The 20,829-nt window shown below is 42.7% G+C and overlaps 1 protein-coding gene across 1 annotated transcript in view; it reads left to right on the plus strand.

Moving 5' to 3' along the window:
• The first annotated feature begins 2,971 nt into the window (after positions 1 to 2,971).
• LOC119454433 (uncharacterized) overlaps positions 2,972 to 20,829 on the plus strand; it is a 28,456-nt gene continuing 10,598 nt past the window's right edge. The window contains exons 1-6 of the mRNA XM_037716368.2: positions 2,972 to 3,092; positions 5,496 to 5,542; positions 6,404 to 6,442; positions 7,002 to 7,037; positions 11,338 to 11,431; positions 11,970 to 12,109. Of these exons, the coding sequence (XP_037572296.1) occupies positions 3,029 to 3,092; positions 5,496 to 5,542; positions 6,404 to 6,442; positions 7,002 to 7,037; positions 11,338 to 11,431; positions 11,970 to 12,109 (420 nt within the window). The 5' untranslated portion in view covers positions 2,972 to 3,028. The remainder of the gene's footprint in view (positions 3,093 to 5,495; positions 5,543 to 6,403; positions 6,443 to 7,001; positions 7,038 to 11,337; positions 11,432 to 11,969; positions 12,110 to 20,829) is intronic.

The following is a 20,829-nucleotide window of genomic DNA, read 5'->3' on the forward strand; positions in this document are numbered from 1 at the left end:
GACAGACAGACAGACAGACAGACAGACAGACAGACAGACAGACAGACAGACAGACAGACAGACAGACAGACAGACAGACAGACAGACAGACAGACAGACAGACAGACAGACAGACAGACAGACAGACAGACAGACAGACAGACAGACAGACAGACAGACAGACAGACAGACAGACAGACAGACAGACAGACAGACAGACAGACAGACAGACAGACAGACAGACAGACAGACAGACAGACAGACAGACAGACAGACAGACAGACAGACAGACAGACAGACAGACAGACAGACAGACAGACAGACAGACAGACAGACAGACAGACAGACAGACAGACAAAAAAATTTATTAAATAGTTCCTGAGAAGACCTGCCATATAATGCCATATTTGTTTTTAATTGCTGAGTTGCGGATTTGCAAACTTCAGGGTTCTATTTTTTGCAAATTTACGAACATCCTGCAATTCTTTGAAAACATTACACTATCTAAACGAAAATTCCATTTGCTGCAGTCTCCGCAATTTAACTTTCTCTCTTAAATGCAACACATTTCATTCAAATCGGTTCAGCGGTTTTCTCATAAAAGCATTCCTGCATTTTACATTATTTGAGTATCCGGAATTGAAGAGAGGCCCGAGCTAAAGTTTCCTCTTAAACAATGGATCACGCCAGTTCTATAGGAAACACATGAAGCAGAACCCTGACGTATACGCAAGACCGTGGCCACAGTGGTGCACAAATAAAAAGTCTGCTCAAGGAAAAAAATATATGTTCAACGGAAGCTTCGCGGGAGCCGTTATCTCGGTCAGACATCTCTCCAGAATGCGGACGAGCTTTCTGGCCAGGTGTCTAGCAAAACCGTCGATTTATTGTCAGTAGCGCAAGTATCTGGCCGTCTTCGAGATAACGCTGATACACAAGCGCGCTCGTTTCTAAGCACCGATGTGAAGCGACAGCTTCAGGGTGTGTTTCTTTTTATTGCACTTTCTTTAGTTGTGCGTCATAGCATACGTTAAAGCAGGAATTTCGAATTCTTTAAGGTCGATACTCCACGTGGTGGCGAAAAAAGGAAACTGTACGAAATGTCCCTAATTCCTGGTAATGAGGGTCAAATAAAATTTATGTAGAATACCTTTTGTCCCAGAAGAGTTAAACTTAGTTAAAATTCAGTGGATTGAGTTCAATAAATGTAGTAGTGTTCTGTCTAAATCAGCTGATGTTAGAAATAAATTGAATGAGAGCAGCTGTTACTGTTACCGTGTACCTGTGAGCGCACGCGTCATAGAAGTTGTTGCAGTATTCAATGTGGCCAAAGTGCTAGTACTCCGAAAAAAATCATTCAGAAGGAAGACGTTCTGTATAGCTTAAGGTTTTCTCCCCACTTCCGCGCAATGTTTTTGAAGCTCGCTGTCTGATGACAACGCCCACACTTGCACTTGCTCTGATCACACAGTTATTCATTTTGCTTTCCTTTCAGTTTAGTTCAAAATATTCAAGTGCTTACGAGTGTTAGTAAAAGTCCTCATTTCGCTGATGATTGAATTTCTTCGCTTGTAAGAAAACAATTCTCTTCTCTTTAGGTGTCGCACACAATGATTATGTGTCTGCCGAATACTCACTATTTTATTCTACAAGCGTCCAGGATTAGGTAATAGGCGCCTATATTGGAGTATCTTGACATAGTTTATTTACCTTCGAAAGGCACCCCTTCGTTGCGCATATTGCAAACAGTTAGCAATATGCGGTGGTATAAGAGCAGCGACGTATACTTTGTTCGCTTTTGCTGTCAGGCTCAACTGTTTCTTCTCTTCTAACCCTCGTTCTCTCCAAATGAAGAGCTGTGCTGCGTCTTTCTTAACTTCCTTCTTTGAAAATGAAGTATTATTGTGCTCATTGTTTTGACCCATTTATTTCTATGTGAACATTTATTGAAGCGATTCAGATTGTTTTCAGCTAGCCCTACTTATATCTATAGTATGGAGTCCTTATCATACACAGCTGATTTTCTGGTAGCTAGTACACGTGGTCTGATCATTAAAATACACATTATTTTATTATAATGTAATGCCATGTTTTGAGATCTGCACTCAGTGGAAGCTGCATTACTGGTGTGTTTTTACTTTACATGAGGGTGACTTGATGTTGCCTGAAACCGGCATAGTAATAGCGACCGTTGGTAACATGCGCATCACACAGCAAAGCCGATTAATACTGTTCTGTGTTTTGAACGCTTTTTATTTGAAATCTATTGAAATTGCGTATCAAACGTATTGTTACCGCAATAAAAGGAACAAAATAAATGTGAGACAGGTGCAGTTTTTTCCACTCCAACTAACTTAGTGAGTGAATAAATGGTTATTTGAAAAGGCTCGTATGGTGGGTTTCACTAGAACTACAATGCTTCAACGAAAGCGGCACTGTTCCTTTCAGAGAAGCGCTACAGGTCGCTAGAAATAATGTATGCGTACGGATAATTGCGGAAACGGGCAAACATAGAAAGCGCGCACCGACACTTAATTTCGCCCTTTAGTGCGCTTGACGGTCTAAAAAAAAGCGAAAAGCAGTAAATCTCTCCCAAGTGGGCGTAAGTTAAACACAGTGATGCGGTTCATATCAGGCAACAATTGTAGTTCGGAGTAGTGAGGTATATATCATTTCCTACTTATAATACCACGCGCTTTGCTCAGAGAGATTTCTACGGTCGTTCAGCCTTTTATGACAAAACCAACAAATCGCAATTTCCGTCGCCTCTCGCGTGAAACTACTGCAGATACATATAATTTAAATTCGACAGTGTGGAACAAAACAGGATGAATGACATATGTTTTTCATTGCTGCCACAAGACACACACTGCAAAGTCACGCCCGTTTGCGTTTGAGCCTCACCACACGTGGCATAGGCCGAAAACAGGAAGGGACTACCATTCCTAATGTAGCATAAATAGGTGGTGTACCCTCTCTACAAGATACCAACAGTAGTCTGTAGTGGCACGAAGAGGCTTCAGCCCTTCCACACACACACACATCTACCATGGCTCACTTCTGTTTCGTTCTGGTGGTGCTCCTGATGTCCGTTGCAATGGCGACCAGCACATGTGAGATGCTCAACCGTCGTACAGCTTTCACGTTTTGATTCTCCCAGAGCTCGGCAGCAGCGCACAGTGGAGAACTATCTATCAGTGCTATAATTATTGAAGGATATTTTTGCTTGTATCTGTACCAGCGGCGTTTAACACACGTGGAGACTTGTGATATGATTTTCATGCGAGCCAAATATTATTCTGCGTTGTCTCAACAACAGCCGTAGAAAACAATGATATAGTCAGGTACCACATTACCAAAGCTTTGTTATAATATGTTGGAATTATTGTTAGCTTTTGATTGCGCGACACATATCTAGAAAGCCTGATACTCTAAAACGACGAAACAATAGAGCAAGGTTTACGCTACTTCCACTTTCTACTAAGTTCTGGGGAAATTGCAGCGAAGACCCTAAGTCACAATAAAAACCTTGCCTACAAAAATTTCCATCAAAATTGATGCACATTTTGCTTCCGAAAACGCATAACCACCCGGCATTGTTGATTAGTGGGTATGGTGCGAAAACACGCGTGTGCTCCGATTTAGGCGCACGCTGAAGAGCCCTAAAGAAAGGGGTTAGGCAAGGAGACAAAATCTTTTCAATGCAATTCACTTCATGCATGCTTATAAGAAGTATTTAACCTTTTAGACTGGTAAGGCTTCAGAGTGAGGATCAACGGCGAATATCTCAGCAACATCCGGTTTGCGGATGACATTGTCCTATTAAGCAACAGTGGAGACGAACTACAGCAAATGATTGAGGACCTTAACCACGAAAGTGTAAGAGTAGGGTTGAAGATTAATATGCAGAAGACAAAGATAATGTTAAACAGCCTGGGAAAGGAACAAGAATTCGGGATCGCCATTTAGCCTCCAAAGTCTGTCAAGGAGTACGTTTTCATCCGGGTCAATTACTCACAGGGTACGTTGATCATGAGAAGAAAATTTACACAAAAATAAAATTGAGTTGGAGTGCATATGGCAGGCATCGCCAAATCCTGACTGAAGCTTACCACTGTAGTTGAAAAGAAAAGTGTACAATCTTTGCATTCTACCGGCGCTAACATATGGGGCAGAAACTTGAAGGTTAACAAAGAAGCTCGAGAACAAGTTAAGAACCACACAAAGAGCGATGGAACGAAAAATGTTAGTCTTAACGTTAAGAGACACGAAGAGAGCGGTGTGGATCAGAGACCAAACGGGGATAGCAGATATTATAGTTAACACAAAGAGGGAAAAATGGATCTGGGCAAGACATGTAATGCATAGGATTGTTAGCCGGTGGTCTATTAGAGTTACACAATGGATACCAAGAGAAGGGAAGCGCAGTCGAGGACGGCAGAAAACTAGGTGAGGTGATGAAGTTGGGAAATTTGCAGGCGCAAGTTAGAATCAGCTACTGCAAGACAGGGGAATTGGAGATCGTAGGGAGAGGCCTTTGTCCTGCAGGGGACATGAAAATAGGCTGGTGATGATGAAGACAAACAGGTCGTCTAAATTATTGTGGAGTCCCCTACTAAGGCGTGCCTCAGAATCATATCGTGGGTTTGGCACGTAAAACCCCACAATATCACTTTTTTTAACGCATAACCAACACTGTTTGAGGCAGACCGTTTTCATTTTACAAAGCCGCGTGCTGCATGGTCTGAGCATCGCAGTGCCAGCCGTGTGGTATAGCCGATGGAATGCAACCACAAAACACTAGGTGACGGCGACGCAACAGTCACTCACTCCTAAGCTTTCCTAATCCTCACTCCTAAACCTTCGCAGTCTACGAGCTTGAATACTTGCTGTTTACTCTATATTTGCATACACTCGCTGCTGAAACGGGCCTCTTCAACTAAAATTCTATGCTATTTTAATTATTATTTGTATTCATGGTTGCATGCAGGCACCTTCGTTCTTCGTCATGAATACGAAGCTGCCCTGCGTAGTTCTTAGATCACACACTCAATGAAAACACGGTCACATGGCCCCAATGTTGTCCAGCTGCTTGTATGTTTGTGATCGAGTGATAGCGTGATCTCCGTGTATGCCCTGCCATATCTATGGCGCACAATTTGCCATCCGTGAGTATTTTAGTCTTTCAAGGGCCCCCGATTTAACGAATTTCACGATATACCAAAATGAATGTTGCGTCGCGAAGAGTTTCTTTATGCGCAGTTAAACTACATTTTTCTCGGTGACTGTATTCTGCAAGAAATTCGTGTCAGCTGCTTTCCCAGTGCGAAAAAAAAAACTCAACTGTATTTGGTATTGTGTCGGGGGTCCTGCGAATTGTTTTATACTAACTAGAAGAAACTTGCTTGCTAAATCCGTCAGCTAAAGCTACGGTGAATAGGGTAACTAATTGTGAACATTGGTCTATTGCAGCACTCCTGGAGTGACTCGTTTTATTTGTTTTTAATTTTTTCTAGCGAACTGCCTTATTGCAACGCTGCCTGGCATACTAAACCTAGGAAAGGTAAAAAAGACTCTCGGTATATAATTATCTAGAAAACCTCCTGTTGTAATAAGGTTTATAGTTGGGACGTGTTCTGACTGTATAAAACGAGCAAAGTCATTTTTCAGTAAAGTTGCGATTGTTAGACAATAAAAAAAATTGGATAGCTGGGTAACTTCATGTTTACGCAGCTTCTGCAATACTTTGTCTGTTTGCAATATTCTGCTGTTTAAATACCATCTGTGCGTTCTCCAAAAACACACAGGAAGAATTGATCACATTTTCCAAATGTCTAGCTTAGTTTTATATTAAGAACGCTTTTGGTGCAGCAACCAAGCAGGAGCATTTTTCTTCGAGGAATATCAATTCATATATCTAGTAATGTGTAGTGCTGCTGTGCCTTATAGTTATGCAATCTAACTGGTTTGTCTGAGCTTCACCGCATGCTTATCGTTCATCTGATGCTTGGTTTGTAATAATGACTGTGCTATGCCGTTATTTTTCTTGCTGTTGGGAATCTGGTGCTGATCTTTGTGTAGGACGAAGACATATCGCTTTATTTATGTTTTTATTTTCGATTTTACAAAGCAATTGAGGGTGAAATAAAATCTGGATTTCAAATTTTAAACAAAAACCAAAGACATGTACTTTTGTTAAGTATTTTCTGCCGATGATGTACTCAGAGAAAATACATTTCACAAAAAAATTATTCCAGACGACCATACGTTATGACTTTTTATAATGACGTGCCAAACATCCGACTTCCATCATAGCATTAATTGAATTTGTTCAAATCCAGAGAATATTTGTTCCAATCTTTCCAAATATTTAGTGAGTGTGCTTACCAATGAACCAATAAAAGGAAACATTGCTTTCACGCAGTGTCTTAAAACGTCTTTGGACCTGTGCACTGCAACTGTCGTAAGTACCACATTTTTGTTTATTGCACAAGAAACGTTTGATATCAGAAAGTGAGGGAGGGCTTCCACCATGTACTGCAGCCCAATCAATACTTGATTTCGCCAATATTTTTTCCCAAGATTTACTGTTCAGAAAAAGAAGTTGAGTTAAACCATGGGCACTTATTTGACATAAATGAACAATTTCATAAGATGCTATAGAAACTTGCTTCTTATATATACACTGCTTGATTCATAGGAAGGAGAGTCAAGACCAGCCACATGGCCGCATGGATACCTGGGCAACAATCAATTCGCACAAATAAGCATAGGATAAATACTCTAGAATATACTGAATCCTTGATCAGAGAGGATATTCGTTGTGAATGAAGGGAGTATTAAATTTCTGAGTATCACGACTGCGTAACCAGTTTTTCCGGGTGCGGAGTAATTCTTAATTATATCAAATATCGCAATTTATAAAGAATTATATAATAAATTCCCATGATAGAACTTTTTACAACGCTTTTTATCCTAACTCAAGAATCTTCACTTCTCGTTTTCTTCATGCATTGGTGCAGGATGACATCCTGGAAGCTGTTATAAAACTCGTTCAGGTAGGTGCACCACCCCCCCCCCCCCCGCCGCTATTCATTCAATGAATTTATTAAGTCGAAAACACTATATGTCTCATCGTTCAGCCGACCTTCAACGTCAGTGAGCGAAAACCGTGTCGTCGACTCAAAATCGTGCAGGGGAGTTAGAGGCACTTAGAGCGGACCAAAGTGTGACTAGGCTTGAGTGGGCGACTAAGCGAATTAAAAACGGCTACAAAGCAAATTAGTACCGATGACACAGCGAATTGACAGGAATGATAACGAATTATAAGAAATTAAGGTGGAGTAAGAGTAATCAAAGAGAATTAAAAGTAATCAACGCGAAATAAGATGGATGATTCATTGAATTAAGAAGGATGATAAAGCGAATAAAGAGGAATCAACGCGAGCTAAGAGGCATAACATTGAATAAAGATGAATCAAATCGAAATAAGAGTAATTATTGGGAATAAACGTAATCAAAGAGAATTAAGATGGTTGACTAAGTGACTTAAGAGGAAAGAAAGAAAATTAACAGTAATTAAACGGAATTATGAGGAATTAAAGCGAATTAAGGTCATGTCTAAGCGAATAAAGTGGGTCTTAGCAAAAAATAATGAGTCGCTGAATTGGCGCAATAAGCGAAGTGACTCAGCAAATTAAGGTGATGACTCAGCGATTGAAGTGTATGACGCATGAAAATATAAAAAGCTGAATAAGCGCATTAGGAGGGATGATTTAGCGAATTAAGGCGATGACTAAGCGATTAAAGTGGAAGACTCAGCAAAAGAGTACGTCATGTGTCTCTCTTTAATGGATCAGCACTAGGGTTTTGCCTTCAAGTCGTCTTAATGATAACATAAGAGACCCTGTTAATTGTTATCAGAGAGGTGAAGGGACACGTCTCAGCCAAACACCCACAAATCTTAACGCAACGAATGTACTTTTCTTTCTAAAAATTGCCCCTTTCTGCTTATTACGATTGTCAAAGGTTTGTATTGAATTACTGATGCTTGAGTGTCAGACTGAATTTGTGCCAACCACACAAATATATTGTTACATAGGCTCAGAAGGTATGCATTGCTCATCTTCACATGCCTTCACCCGCAAAGTCATTTTCTTTTTCATTTAATTAGATTTTATCACATCAAACACCCGCTCTTTGGGTGGTAATAATAAGAGGTGAGTGAGTTTAATACCGAGCTAATGGGTTTAGGCAAAACAAGTGCATCATTGGCCAATAGGTAAATGAGAGACAAATAAGTACATTTAAATGTGAACGCAGTTGTACAAGAAGAGGGACCTAAAGATGAAGATAAACACAGCTAACAAATTGTAACGTAATATCAAACTGAGAGCGTGTTAGTAAAAAATGGATAATGACCGCAGTGACGGATAACTCAGGGAAACTGACGTTCGTAGCAGCGTGAGGAAGGCGATTCCGGTCCATGGCTACCCTGAAAAAATATAAAGCGGTGAAAGGTATCGCATTCGCACACATGGGTGGCAATGAACGTCTCGTGGTTGCGTGTCCGCTACATTGTTGCCGAAGTTCTGTACACAGTGCGCATAGGTGGAGCGGGTCTCTGTAGGAGGAGAGCTCGTGAGCTCGCTGAATACTAATGTCGACAAAGTCTACACTTTGTTTACTTTATAAAAGGGAAAAATATTTGCACAAAAACCAGGCACGGCATTCACCAGCGCGATAGTCTCTTTCCTCAATATATCCTTATAGTTCATGGAGCTGAACTACTGAGCCTTGTATGCAAAAATAATATGGCATTGTTCGTAGCCAATTTATATTGAAATTGAGATATATGTGATCTACCAATTCATTTCATTTGCTTTTCTTTCTTTTATTCTTTTGAGCGGATTGGCTGATACCTGTGGTACCAGCAGCGCTGTTGTGTCAGAATATTTATGGATTGTATTTGAATCTTAGGGCCGATGTAATGAAACAGATCTTTACGTTTATTTATGTTCTCTTACCATTTAATTACGTACAAGGCGCTCCGAATACATTATCAACAGAGTGCGCCGGTCGGTAGAGGTAGGTAATCAAACAAAATTAGTTTCAAAGAAAAATAATCTTTACAGTGTCTCATTACATTTTTTTGTTTTACTTTATGCCAAGCCACTGGTTGTCAGAGCAAGTGCATAACCACAATTCCAAGACACACATATGATTAGGAAAAAACAGAAAAATCACGAAAAAATTTTGCAGGTTGCGTGCAAACAGCTAATTGTACATTATTAGAAAACACAGCAAAAATCATGTGACGCCCTAGTACTGAATAGTCGGTTTAGGCGAACCGTTATTCGATCCAAACTCACGTTACACTTGTCATTTAGACTTGTCATTTATCGCTTTAGTTTTCCAAATGACCATTGCATTTGCCTTAGTGAGTTAGCTGCCACAGGGAAAATGTGGCAATGGTGTGGAATAGTAATGATGCACATTCAGAGGCGTTCGGGGCACCATTCGAAGCGTGCATAAGTGTTTAACAGGCTGGAAGGCTACTTATCGCGAGTGAGTAGGAATTATAAGTCTTTCAAATTTTCGGCAACGTGGTTTGTCCTTTTGTTTACATATCTCGGCCTCGGTTCATATCTCGGCCTGTGAATCTTCGGCCTGGGTTCAGGAGGAGTGATGTAGTGTAGCATTTTAAAACGCGCTCGCACGTTTCTAAGCGTCCATGCGCATCTCTGTTCTGTAAAACTCCTTGCTGAAGCGAATGGAGAGGTTTAAAGCTGAAAATTAGGCGTTGGTTAAAAGCATGCCCATTCGGCCCATTCGTTAGAGCATAAGTCTGTTGTACCCAACAGACAGACCCTGGTTGAAATTCTACCATCGCACTCATCCATTTTTAACGCGATGGACATTATTTGGGTACCTCGACCAGATTGCAGTGTGTATGTTCGCTCTCAGCTAAGGTTTTACCACCAACTTAAGTGACTAGGTAGTTCATGTTCAAATGGGTAGAGCATAGGGCTGCTAGGCTGGCGCAATCAGGTTCGAAGCCAACCGCTGGAGCAACTTGGCTCACTTTAGGTATCTGAAACTAGCTGTGTGATGCAGGTGAATGAACGCTATTCATGCACACTTTGAGTCAATGGCTATGCGCCAATGTGTTTGTGCCTCTCTGCAATAAACCTCTTCCAGGAAAATATGGGTTACTGGGAATGTGCCTACTGGGTAGGCCCCGCAATTTAACGGACCATCTTTGATGCCTACTTATGTCAGCTAAAATGTGAGGTCGATATGGTAATTGCACTACGATCAGTATTCATGGCGAGATGGGTTCTGTCGGAATTTTCATTCAGCAAGATTCATTGTGTTGCCGCTTGACCTAAAAACTTTCTTTTAAATGTATATAAATACTAACTGAATTGAGCGCATTCAAGAGCATTAGCTGCCTCTAGCTTTCGAAGAGAGTATTAGAATAGAATACGTGGGAGTAAATGGGTTTTTATGCTCTATAGTTCTCCCAGAAATAGTCTCCAATGGGTGCGTCTCCGTATGAGTAGTTGTTCGTGTCAGAAGGGAAAAAGTGGGCCGTGTTGCAACGAAATGATCAAGCACAAGACTTTTTGCTATAATTACACGTGGTGTTTTTTTCTAGGTGGCTGTAATGACGACCTAATATTTGCTCTAATTAATTCAGATGAATATTCCACCCTATCGTTACTGTCAAAAAATACCAGACTGGCTTCTTATGCATTGTAAAACGACCAATGTTTGTTTGAAAATAAGGGTCTCATTCTTTCGGCGAGTACTGAAACTTCGCCCTATATGAGCATTTTATTGTGAACCATTCTTTGGTTCATGGCCGGCATTTGGAGGTAGGTGGGGAGGTTCCGGTCTCGCCAGTTTTCAAGAGAAAAGCTGAAAAGCGTCACTCAGATGTAAATATAATATGTTTCTTTAGACTAGGTTACCGCAGAAGAGTATATCTTTTTCGAGTATATTAGCTTATCTTGTATGTCATGCGGGCCAAATTATTAAATAGGTCGAGCCTCGATTTTACCTATGCTTGCTTCTCTGGTGCCAGCGCCAACTAGCTCTATGACAACACTGGCGGGTGCGTTAGGTCACATAGCATGAGCTAGAGAATGTGTTCACGGACTAATTTCCATTTGGACACAGACTTACCACTTTCTTATAAAGCAACTCGTGTACAAACGCAATTAAAATTAATGATTATGAAAATATTCGATGCACCCCTTGCAGGTTGCTTACATCATGTAAGCGTGCTTAAAAGTGTTATCACATCTAAACAACAATAATAAAACTGTTGCCATTTTTCTTGTTTCCTCGCAGTGCCTGGTCTCTGCATTGACGACCATTAACGTTGTGGGTGCCTTATCAGCCTTGATTGACATCATCTCCGTCGTCCTTAGTGTCCTTGGAATAAGTGAGTTGGTTATAGGCAGAAGTTATGATACTTGTGATGTGCTATATATATATATATATATATATATATATATATATATATATATATTGTTAATGTCAGCTTATTTTGAACTTTCGAGATCGCGCTATATTGACGTTAGTGATAGGAAATAAAATTATTTTTATTGAAAACTGTTGAACCCTTAGCATTTTATAATATGGTGCATCAAAAGTGGAAGTACTTGTCTGCGATGTTGTTTTGTCCTCAACGCTGGTGACTGGCGTCATGATTTGTTATGGCGATTGGCACCATAACACAGCAAAACATGTCGTTGAGGAATACAGTTAGAGCATTTTATACAGGCTAAAAAATTGATACGATAAATGTTTTTGTATGTTTTGGCGGTGGCATAAATGGCAAATGCGCAACGAGCTGTCCATCTGCTTCGAGACACAAAGTAATTAGTTTATTTCCTGCACAACGGTTTCACAGTCAGAATATTACAAACGAGAAAGTGCATGTACTCATTTTTTTTGCCTATGTGCACGCTGTCTTTCAGACTTGAGCAGTATTACCAGGTTGCTGACGCCCTTGTGCGCCGTGTCCAATGTACGCGGATGCAAAAAGCTCTTATCCGGTGATTACATCTGTAGCGCACCCATCAACATTTCTCTTCCTGGCAACCTCAATCTGGGACAGGTGATCGCTGTTTCTTTTCATACCATTAGTTTATATTCATATTTTGTCCCGAGTACCATATCTCTACTGTTTTATAAATGGTAATATTCCTTTGAAATAATATGTACTTTAAGAAATGGCTGCATATTGAATACTATGAAGGCCAATCTGTACCAGAATAAATTGATGATTTAAGAAATCACCGCGAAAAACCACCCTGCCAATATAATAAATATAAATGTTATAATGGATTAACCATAACTCATTAGGACGCCAGAGCATACGTAAAACCGGATCTAATCTATTACTTAAGTTCAAAGCGTCTTGTGCAGTTTCTGAAGTAAAGCCTTTCGGTGGCATCATTATTTGCGCATTGTTTATATTATGTTAGGCCACACTTCGCTACATGACCGGATGTGTAGTGCTCAAAACGGAAATGTGAAGAAAAATGGTTTTGCACTTGCACTTTCTTGATTGTGTTACTCATGCCCCAGTGCACTTATCTGCATCCCTAGAGTACAGTGGGCTACCTTGCTCTATTGATTAATTTGAAAACCATGAATGAAAGTACATACACCTTGTTAAAGGGGTATTGGCATAAAGGGTAGGTGCCTATGTTAGACTGATACACGACAAAGAGAAAGAGAGACAAGGAGAATATACACAAATGATTATATATATAAATATATATATATATATATATATATATATATATATATATATATATGGAGACGCATGGAGACAAATGACTGAGGACCTTAATCGCGAAAGTGTAAGTATTGGGTTGAAGATGAATATGCAGAAGACAAAGATAATCTTAATAGCCTGGCAAGGGAACAAGAATTCAGGATCGCCAGTCAGCCTCTAGAGTCTGTAAAGGAGTACGTTTATCTCGGTCAATTACTCACAGGGGACCCTTATCACGAGAGTTTTACAGAATGTAGCGAAGAGAAACGCTAGTGGGTCCAGCTCTAGTCTGCCCAGACGCTAGTGGATCTGGGCAGACTAGAGCTGGACCCACTAGCGTCTCTCTTCACTACAAGAAAAATAAAATTGGGTGGGAGTGTATATGGCAGCCATTGCAATATCCTGACTGGGAGCTTCCCACTGTAGCTGAAAAGAAAAGCGTACAATCATTACATTCTACCGCTGCTAACATATGGGGCAGAAACTTGGAGGTTAACAAAGAAGCTCGAGAACAAGTTAAGGACCGCACAAAGAGCGATGGAACGAAAAATCGTAGGACTAACATTAAGAGACAGGAAGAGAGCGGTGTGGATCAGAGAACAAACGGGAATAGCCGATATTCTAGTTGACATTAAGCGCAAGAAATGGAGCTGAGCAGGTCATGTAATGCGTAGGATGAATAACCGGTGGACGATTAGGGTTACAGAATGGATACCAAGAGAAGGGAAGCGCAGTCGAGATCGGCAGAAAACTAGGTGGAATGATGAAGTTAGGAAATTCGCAGGCGCAAGTTGGAATATGCTAGCGCAAGACAGGGGTAATTTGAGACCGCAGGGAGAGGACATCGTCCTGCAGTGGACAATAATACAGGCTGATGATGATGATATATGTATATATATATAGTGGTGGCGTGGAGCAGGGGCAGAAAACCCGACTTCAAATGTGAAGGTCGTAAGTTCGAATCCTACTCCAGTCCACTACATTTTCAGGCATGGAGTGTTGCCTGACACCGGCAAAAAATATTGCCGAGAGCTAGTGGGGCTATACTAGTTCAGGTGCAACCAAACTAGGCAGGCCCACTAAGCTTCATCACAAGTCACTCCCTCACCAGAACAGGAATTGGCCTCCCTGGTGCAGTATTCGGCCACTACCTCCCTCATGACTCCGACAATTAACCCATGGCCCTCAGTCCCCAGTGGCTGCGGAGCACCTGACCAAGGCGGCGGTCAGACCTGCGACGTGGCAGAGCGTGCTACGAATCTCTGGATCCGGACAGGCCGCCAATGGAAACTGAACCTGGCAACTTTCAACACGTGCACCCTCTCAAGTGAGGCTAGCTCAGCAGGACTATTTGAGGAATTATCAGACATTGCCTTTCATATTATTGGCCTAAGTGAGGTTAGAACTGGTGAGGCTTACACAGTGCTGACTAACGGCCACGTCCTCTGCTACAGAGGTCTTCCAGATAAGAGAGAATCCGGGGTAGGATTTCTAGTCCATAACAACATAGCGGGCAACATTGATGAATTCTACAGCATTAGTGAGAGGGAAGCAGTCGTCGTAATAAAGCTGAACAGGAGGTACAAATTGAAGGTAGTGCAAGCGTACACCCCCACTTCCGGTCACGATGATGAAGAAATAGAACAGTTTTATGAAGATGTCGAATTAGTAATGAGAAAGGTGCAAACTCCGTATACTGTAGTCGTGGGCGACTTCAATGTAATTGTGGGGAAAAAGCAGGGTGGCGAGCAAGCAATTGGCAACTACGGCATCGATTCTAGGAATGCAAGAGGAGAGATGTTGGTAGAATTCGCGCAAAGGAATAGGCTCCAAATAATGAATACATTCTTCAGCAAGCGGAGCAACAGGAAGTGGACCTAGAAAAGCCGTAATGGAGAAAAAAGGAATGAAATAGATCTCATACTCTCTGCCGACCCAAGCATGGTGCAGAATGTAGAAGTGTTACGTAAAGTGCAGTGACCATAGGTTAGTGAGGTCTAGCATTTCTCTCAATTTGAAGAGAGAAAGAGTGAAATTAGTCAAGAGGAAACAAGCCAACCTAGACGCAGCAAGGGTGAAAGCAGACCAATTCAGGCTGCTGCTCGCAAACAAATATGCAGCTTTAGAACAGGAAGATGAAGATAACATTGATGTAATGAATGAAACCATAACTAGGCTGATCTCAGAAGCAGCAATTGAAGTGGGAGGTAAGGCACCAGTAGGGAAGCTCTCCCAAGAGACAAAGGACCTAATAAAGAAACGACAAAACATGAAAGTGTCGAACTCAAGAGATAAGATAGAATTCGCTGAACTGTCAAAACTTATCAACAAGAAGAAAGTAAGGGATATTCCAAATTATAATGTGGGAAAGATTGAGGAAGCCGTAAAATATGGACGCAGCATGAAGTCAGTAAGAAGAAAGCTTGGCATAGGACAAGGCAAGATGTATGCACTGAAAGATAAGCATGCAATATCATCAGCAATTTCGATATCATAGTAAAAGCAGCGGAGAATTCTACGCTGACTTGTACAGTTCCCAAAACCGCCAAGCTACTTTCATTTGAAATAGTGATGAACCGGATGCACAAGCTCTTTCTATAACTAGCGATGAAGTTAGAAGGGCCTTGAAAGACTAGACAAGGGAAAAGAGGCTGGAGAAGATGGAATAGCAGTAAATTTATTCAAATATGGAGGAGAAATCATGCTTGAAAAGCTTGCGGAACTTTATACGCAATGCCTCGCAACTTCAAGTGTACCAGAGAGCGGGAACAACGCCAACATTATACTTATCCATAAGAAGGGAGTCGTTAAAGAATTGAAGAATTACAGACCCATTAGCTTGCTTTCACTTTTGTATAAAATATTCATCAAGATAATTTCCAATAGAATCAGGGCAACACTTCACTTCAGCCAACCACGAGAACAGGCTGGCTTCAGGAAGGGATATTCTACGATGGATCATGTCCATGTCATCAATCAGGTAATCGAGAAATCTGCGGAGTACAATCAACCGCTCTATATTGCTTTCATAGATTATGAAAAGGCATTTGATTCAGTAGAGATACCAGCAGTCATAGAGGCATTGCGCAATCAAGGAGTACAGAAGACATACGTGAATATCTTAGCAAATATCTACAAGGATTCCACAGCTACCTCGGTTCTCCAGAAGAAAAGTAGAAAGTTACCTATCAAGAAAGGGGTCAGGCAAGGAGACACAATCTCGCCAATGCTATTCACTGCATGCTTAGAACAAGTATTCAAGTTCTTAGACTGTGAAATCCTAGGAGTGAGGATCGACGGTGAATATCTCAGCAACCTTCGGTTTGCAGATGACATTGTCCTATTCAGCAACAATGGAGACGAATTACAACAAATGATTGAGGACCTTAATCGAGAAAGTGTAATAATTGGGTTGAAGATGAATGTGCAAAAGACAAAGATAATGTTCAATAGCCTGGCAAGGGAACAAGAATTCAGGATCGCCAGTCAGCCTCTAGAGTCTGTAATGGAGTACGTTTATCTAGGTCAATTACTCACAGGGGACCCAGCTCGTGAGAAAGAAATTTACAGAAGAATAAAATTGGGTTGGAGTGCATACGCAGGCATTGCTAGATCCTGACTGGGAGCTTACCACTGTCGTTGTAAAGAAAAGTGTACAATCATTGCATTCTACCGGTGCTAACATATTGGGCAGAAACTATTGGGCAGAGTTTAACAAAGAAGCTCGAGAACAAGTTAAGGAACGCACAAAGAGCGATGCAACGAAACATGTTAGGCCTAACGTTAAGAGACAGGAAGAGAGCGGTGTGGATCAGTGAACAAACGGGGATAGCCGATATTCTAGTTGACATTAAGCGGAAGAAATGGAGCTGGGCAGGCCATGTAATGCTTAGGATGGATAACCGGTGGACCATTAGGGTTACAGAATGGATACCAAGAGAAGGAAAGCGCAGTCGAAGTCGGCAGAAAACCAGGTGCAATGAAGAAGTTAGGAAATTCGCCGGCGCAAGTTGGAACTCGCTAGCGCAAGACAGGGGTAATTGGAGATCGCAGGGAGAGGCCTTCGTCCCGCAGTGGACATAAAATATAGGCTGATGATGATGATATCATAAAACACGCGTTGAAGAACACAGAGGAATATTTAAAGCATCAAAAGTTATTTTGGACACTTGATGGTAGGTATATAAGCGTGAAAGCTTTGGTTCTCCACCCAGCTTTTTCCAGTTATTTCTCTCCCTGCGTTCAAGTCAGTGGCTGAGCTGTAAACACAACAGAACTGAAAATGTATTAATGCCTAGCCTGGCGTATTGGAAGAGATGACCAATACGAAAAAACATGCGTGATGGGGCTGAGATGTTAGACACGTGGTGAAATTACCTTTATAAGAGGTCACCGAGTTCACGCAACTTATTTCTCTGAGTGTGGCGCTGTATTGGCAAACGACTGGTAGACGAAATGCGGCAGAAACAGCCCCGTTAGGTCAGTTTGGCATATTGCGACCTCTTCGAATACAAAAGAAAATGAAGAACCTAAACGGGTGCATCGTCATCGCATTTGCGATTTTCAAGGACGCCCTTTAAGTTTTGAGGCTGCTTTCTACCGCCAAGAATTCCCCATGTTGAATATATTTTCATATACAACAACAAAACTCTACACTTGAAGAGACTGTACATCCTTAAGGGTAAATGTATAAGCCACGGAACCAAGCAAATGCATCGTGTGCACAACAAGCGCTTGTAAAAAAATTTTTAGTGCTTTGGCATTATAACAGCTGCTGTTGCTGTCCCATGACAGAGGCTACTAGTGTTAAGTTTGTAAGAAACTTTACTGGGCCGGTCTTAACGTGCCATAAGTAAATATTACTCGTATTTCGCACTTTACCGAGTACATTGAAGTTTTCGTGAGTATAGGTGCGCAGCTTGGGTGGCCATATACATGCATAACACACTATGACATGCCTTATGAGCTCTTTGGAGTCAGTTGCCCATACTAATTACAACTCAATGAGATCACTGTACTTGACATCGCTTGGAATGAATGAATGCGTGCGTAGAGAGGAAAGGGTATATTTCGTAATTCTCGAACCTGTTGGCACGTTTAAATAAATTGTAAAATACGTTTTCGTATGTGGCATCAGTATGTATTTACTGGAAGGCTAACTAGAAGTGGTACAGAACACGAATTAATCAGAGATTTCGCAGCGGTAAACAGCCGGTAACTATTTGGTACATTGTTGATTAGCGCTTTGTGACATTCCCAATGGCTCATTTATCTACGGGCTTTCTCAATGACAAAGGCTACAGGTGCTTTCGGGACTAGTCCTGTAGAAGGCATGTACGTTGAATCCAACGAATGACATCTGCATCTAGAAAGGACATATTTAAAGTTGTCTTACGCCCTGAAAATCAAATCAGAAATTCATCATCTATTTCATTCTACTATTCGCGGCATGTCCACTGTCAGATACATTGTAACCACGGAGACTGAAGAAGCAACTTCGGGTACTCCCCAATATGGCTAACAGAGCACCCAGACAACAAGACAATCTTCTATTTGGCAGTGGAACTGTCGCTCACTACATAACAAACACGCTACACTCACACAGTACTGTTACGTAAGGCGGCGCTAGTCCCACCCGACCTCATTTGCCTGCAAGAGGTTGGGAAAACACCGAAACCCACCGGTGGTTACCGTCTTTACGTCGACCCAAAACACCCACCTGTAGCGACCCTGGCAAGGAAGGACGTAGCCATAACCGCGACCGTAATAGCGGGGGTCGAAACACACCATCAAATAGTCACCATTTGGCCGGCCAATAAAGCACGCCCTAAATGTGTATTGGTGCACCTGTACAGCCCCCCTAGCGAACGCAGGGCCGACTTCTTGACAATCCTGAACCACGCATCCACACTGCTTTCAAAGCGGGACCGACTGATTTTCCTTGGCGACATTAATGCTTGGCACACCGAGGGGGGGTGCGGGCGAGATACGAGCAAGGGAATCAATGTACTTTGCGCCACCCAGGCCTCCGAGTTACTGTAGCTCACACACCAGGGAGTTCCTACAAGGATAGGCAACAGCGTGACTCGGGACACTATGCCGGATCTTACCTTTAACAACAATGACAACAGTGTAACCTGGAGTAACCGCTAGGAAAACTTGCGCAGTGACCACTACATCCTATCCACGACGGTGAACACGGCAAAGGTCCGTCTACCCTTAGGGACGGCCAGACTGATGGACTGGAAGAAATATCGAGAACGCTAGCAGACAGCCCCCTCGACACCCACTACGGTAGAAGGATGGAGTAACTTCATGAGGGAACTCAATGCTGCCACCACTAAGGAGCGCCAGACCACACCAGACACGCCGGCTATAGACAACCACCTAGCCCATCTCTGGGAAACTCAGCAAGAGGTGGAAAAGATAGCGCCACAACCGTAACCTAAGGCGACGAATCGACCGATTGGCGGAAGAAGCAAACAACTACGCTCGAACACCCAATAACAAGTGGCACAGCTTCTCTGACCTCCTCAGAGGCACACTGAGCACCAAGAATACATGGGCCATACTGCGATGGATGCTGGATCCGACCAGTACGCGCACGGAGACGGCTAATGTCATGCAGTGAGTCATAGGAGAGTACCAAGGGACGGAGACTGATCTGTTACAGCAACTTAAGATCACCTACAACAACTCAAACACCTACAACAGCACCCAAAGAATAACACGGGGAAGCCAACGAAGATCTGGACTCCCCCGTCACCTTCGCGGAACTTTACGCAGCCGCGCAGATATTCAAAAAGAACACAGCACCAGGACCAGACCGCGTCACCAATGCGATGCTTCGCAATCTCAGTGACACGGCCATCGGAGAGCTTGTGCATTTGTTGAACGATCAGGTCTGGAGGAATTGGGGTGGGGTGCCAGCGTCATGGAAATCGGCCAACATCACCATGATCCCAAAACCTGGTAAGCCGCGAGAGATCGGAATGCTGGCCCATCTCATTAACATCGAGCGTGGGCAAGCTCTTTGAAAGTCGTGCACGCCCGGCTGGAGAATCACCTCGAGCCTAACAGCCTTCTTCCGGACTCGACGTTCGGCTTTCGCAAGAGAGTCTCTGCACAGGACGTCTTTCTCATGCTGAAAGACAAGATCCTCGGCCCTCCCCTAGGCAGCCTAGTCAGAATCCTTCTCGCCCTTGACGTTCAAAAGGCCTTCGACACCATATCTCACTCCACCAAACTAGAAGGTCTTGAGGACGTCGGATGCGGAGAAAAAAACATTCCATTACATTTAGGACTTTCTGTGTGACCGCTCCGCAACAATTTTGCTCGGAGCGTCACAGTCACTCCCATATGAACTTCCGGGGCGCGGCACGCCTGAGGGTGCAATATCGTCTCCGCTCCTATTCAATATTGGAATGCGCAAGCTCGCCCTACAGCTGCAGGAAGAGGAAGACTTCGGCGTGGCAATTTACGCCGATGACATTACGCACTAGGCGACCAAAGGCTCATACGGGCAAAGACAAAACACACTTCAGCAAGCCCTAGACACGGTTTATTGGTACACAAAACATGCTGGCATGAAATGCGCACCGAGCCAATCAAAATACATACATATTCGACCACCAAGAACCCAAGCAAACAGAGCTCCGCCCTTACAACTACTTCTCGACGGAGAACCCATCCGAAAAGCCCAGCACTCACGAGTGCTCGAAATGCATATACAGGAAAAGGGCTGTACCGGCATCGCTCCTGTCTAACCTCAAGTGCACGGTTCGCAGTGTTGCTAGCCTCATTGACAGAATCGCACGTAGCAGAGAGGGAATGACGGAGACAGACACTATGATATTAGTGCAGGCCTTCATCATAAGCAGAATCACCTACGCTTTTCCTTTGCAAGCCGTCCGACAAACGTAAATCGACCAAGCAAATTGACTGATGGGGATTGCCGCAAGGCGGCACAAGGCCTACCCGAAAACAGGAGCACTGACCTTCTCAGCGAGCTGGGCATGATGAACACATACGAAGAACTCGCCGCGGCCACACTC

This window comes from Dermacentor silvarum, chromosome 5 (genome assembly GCF_013339745.2).
Source record: "Dermacentor silvarum isolate Dsil-2018 chromosome 5, BIME_Dsil_1.4, whole genome shotgun sequence".
Classification (NCBI taxonomy): domain Eukaryota; kingdom Metazoa; phylum Arthropoda; class Arachnida; order Ixodida; family Ixodidae; genus Dermacentor; species Dermacentor silvarum.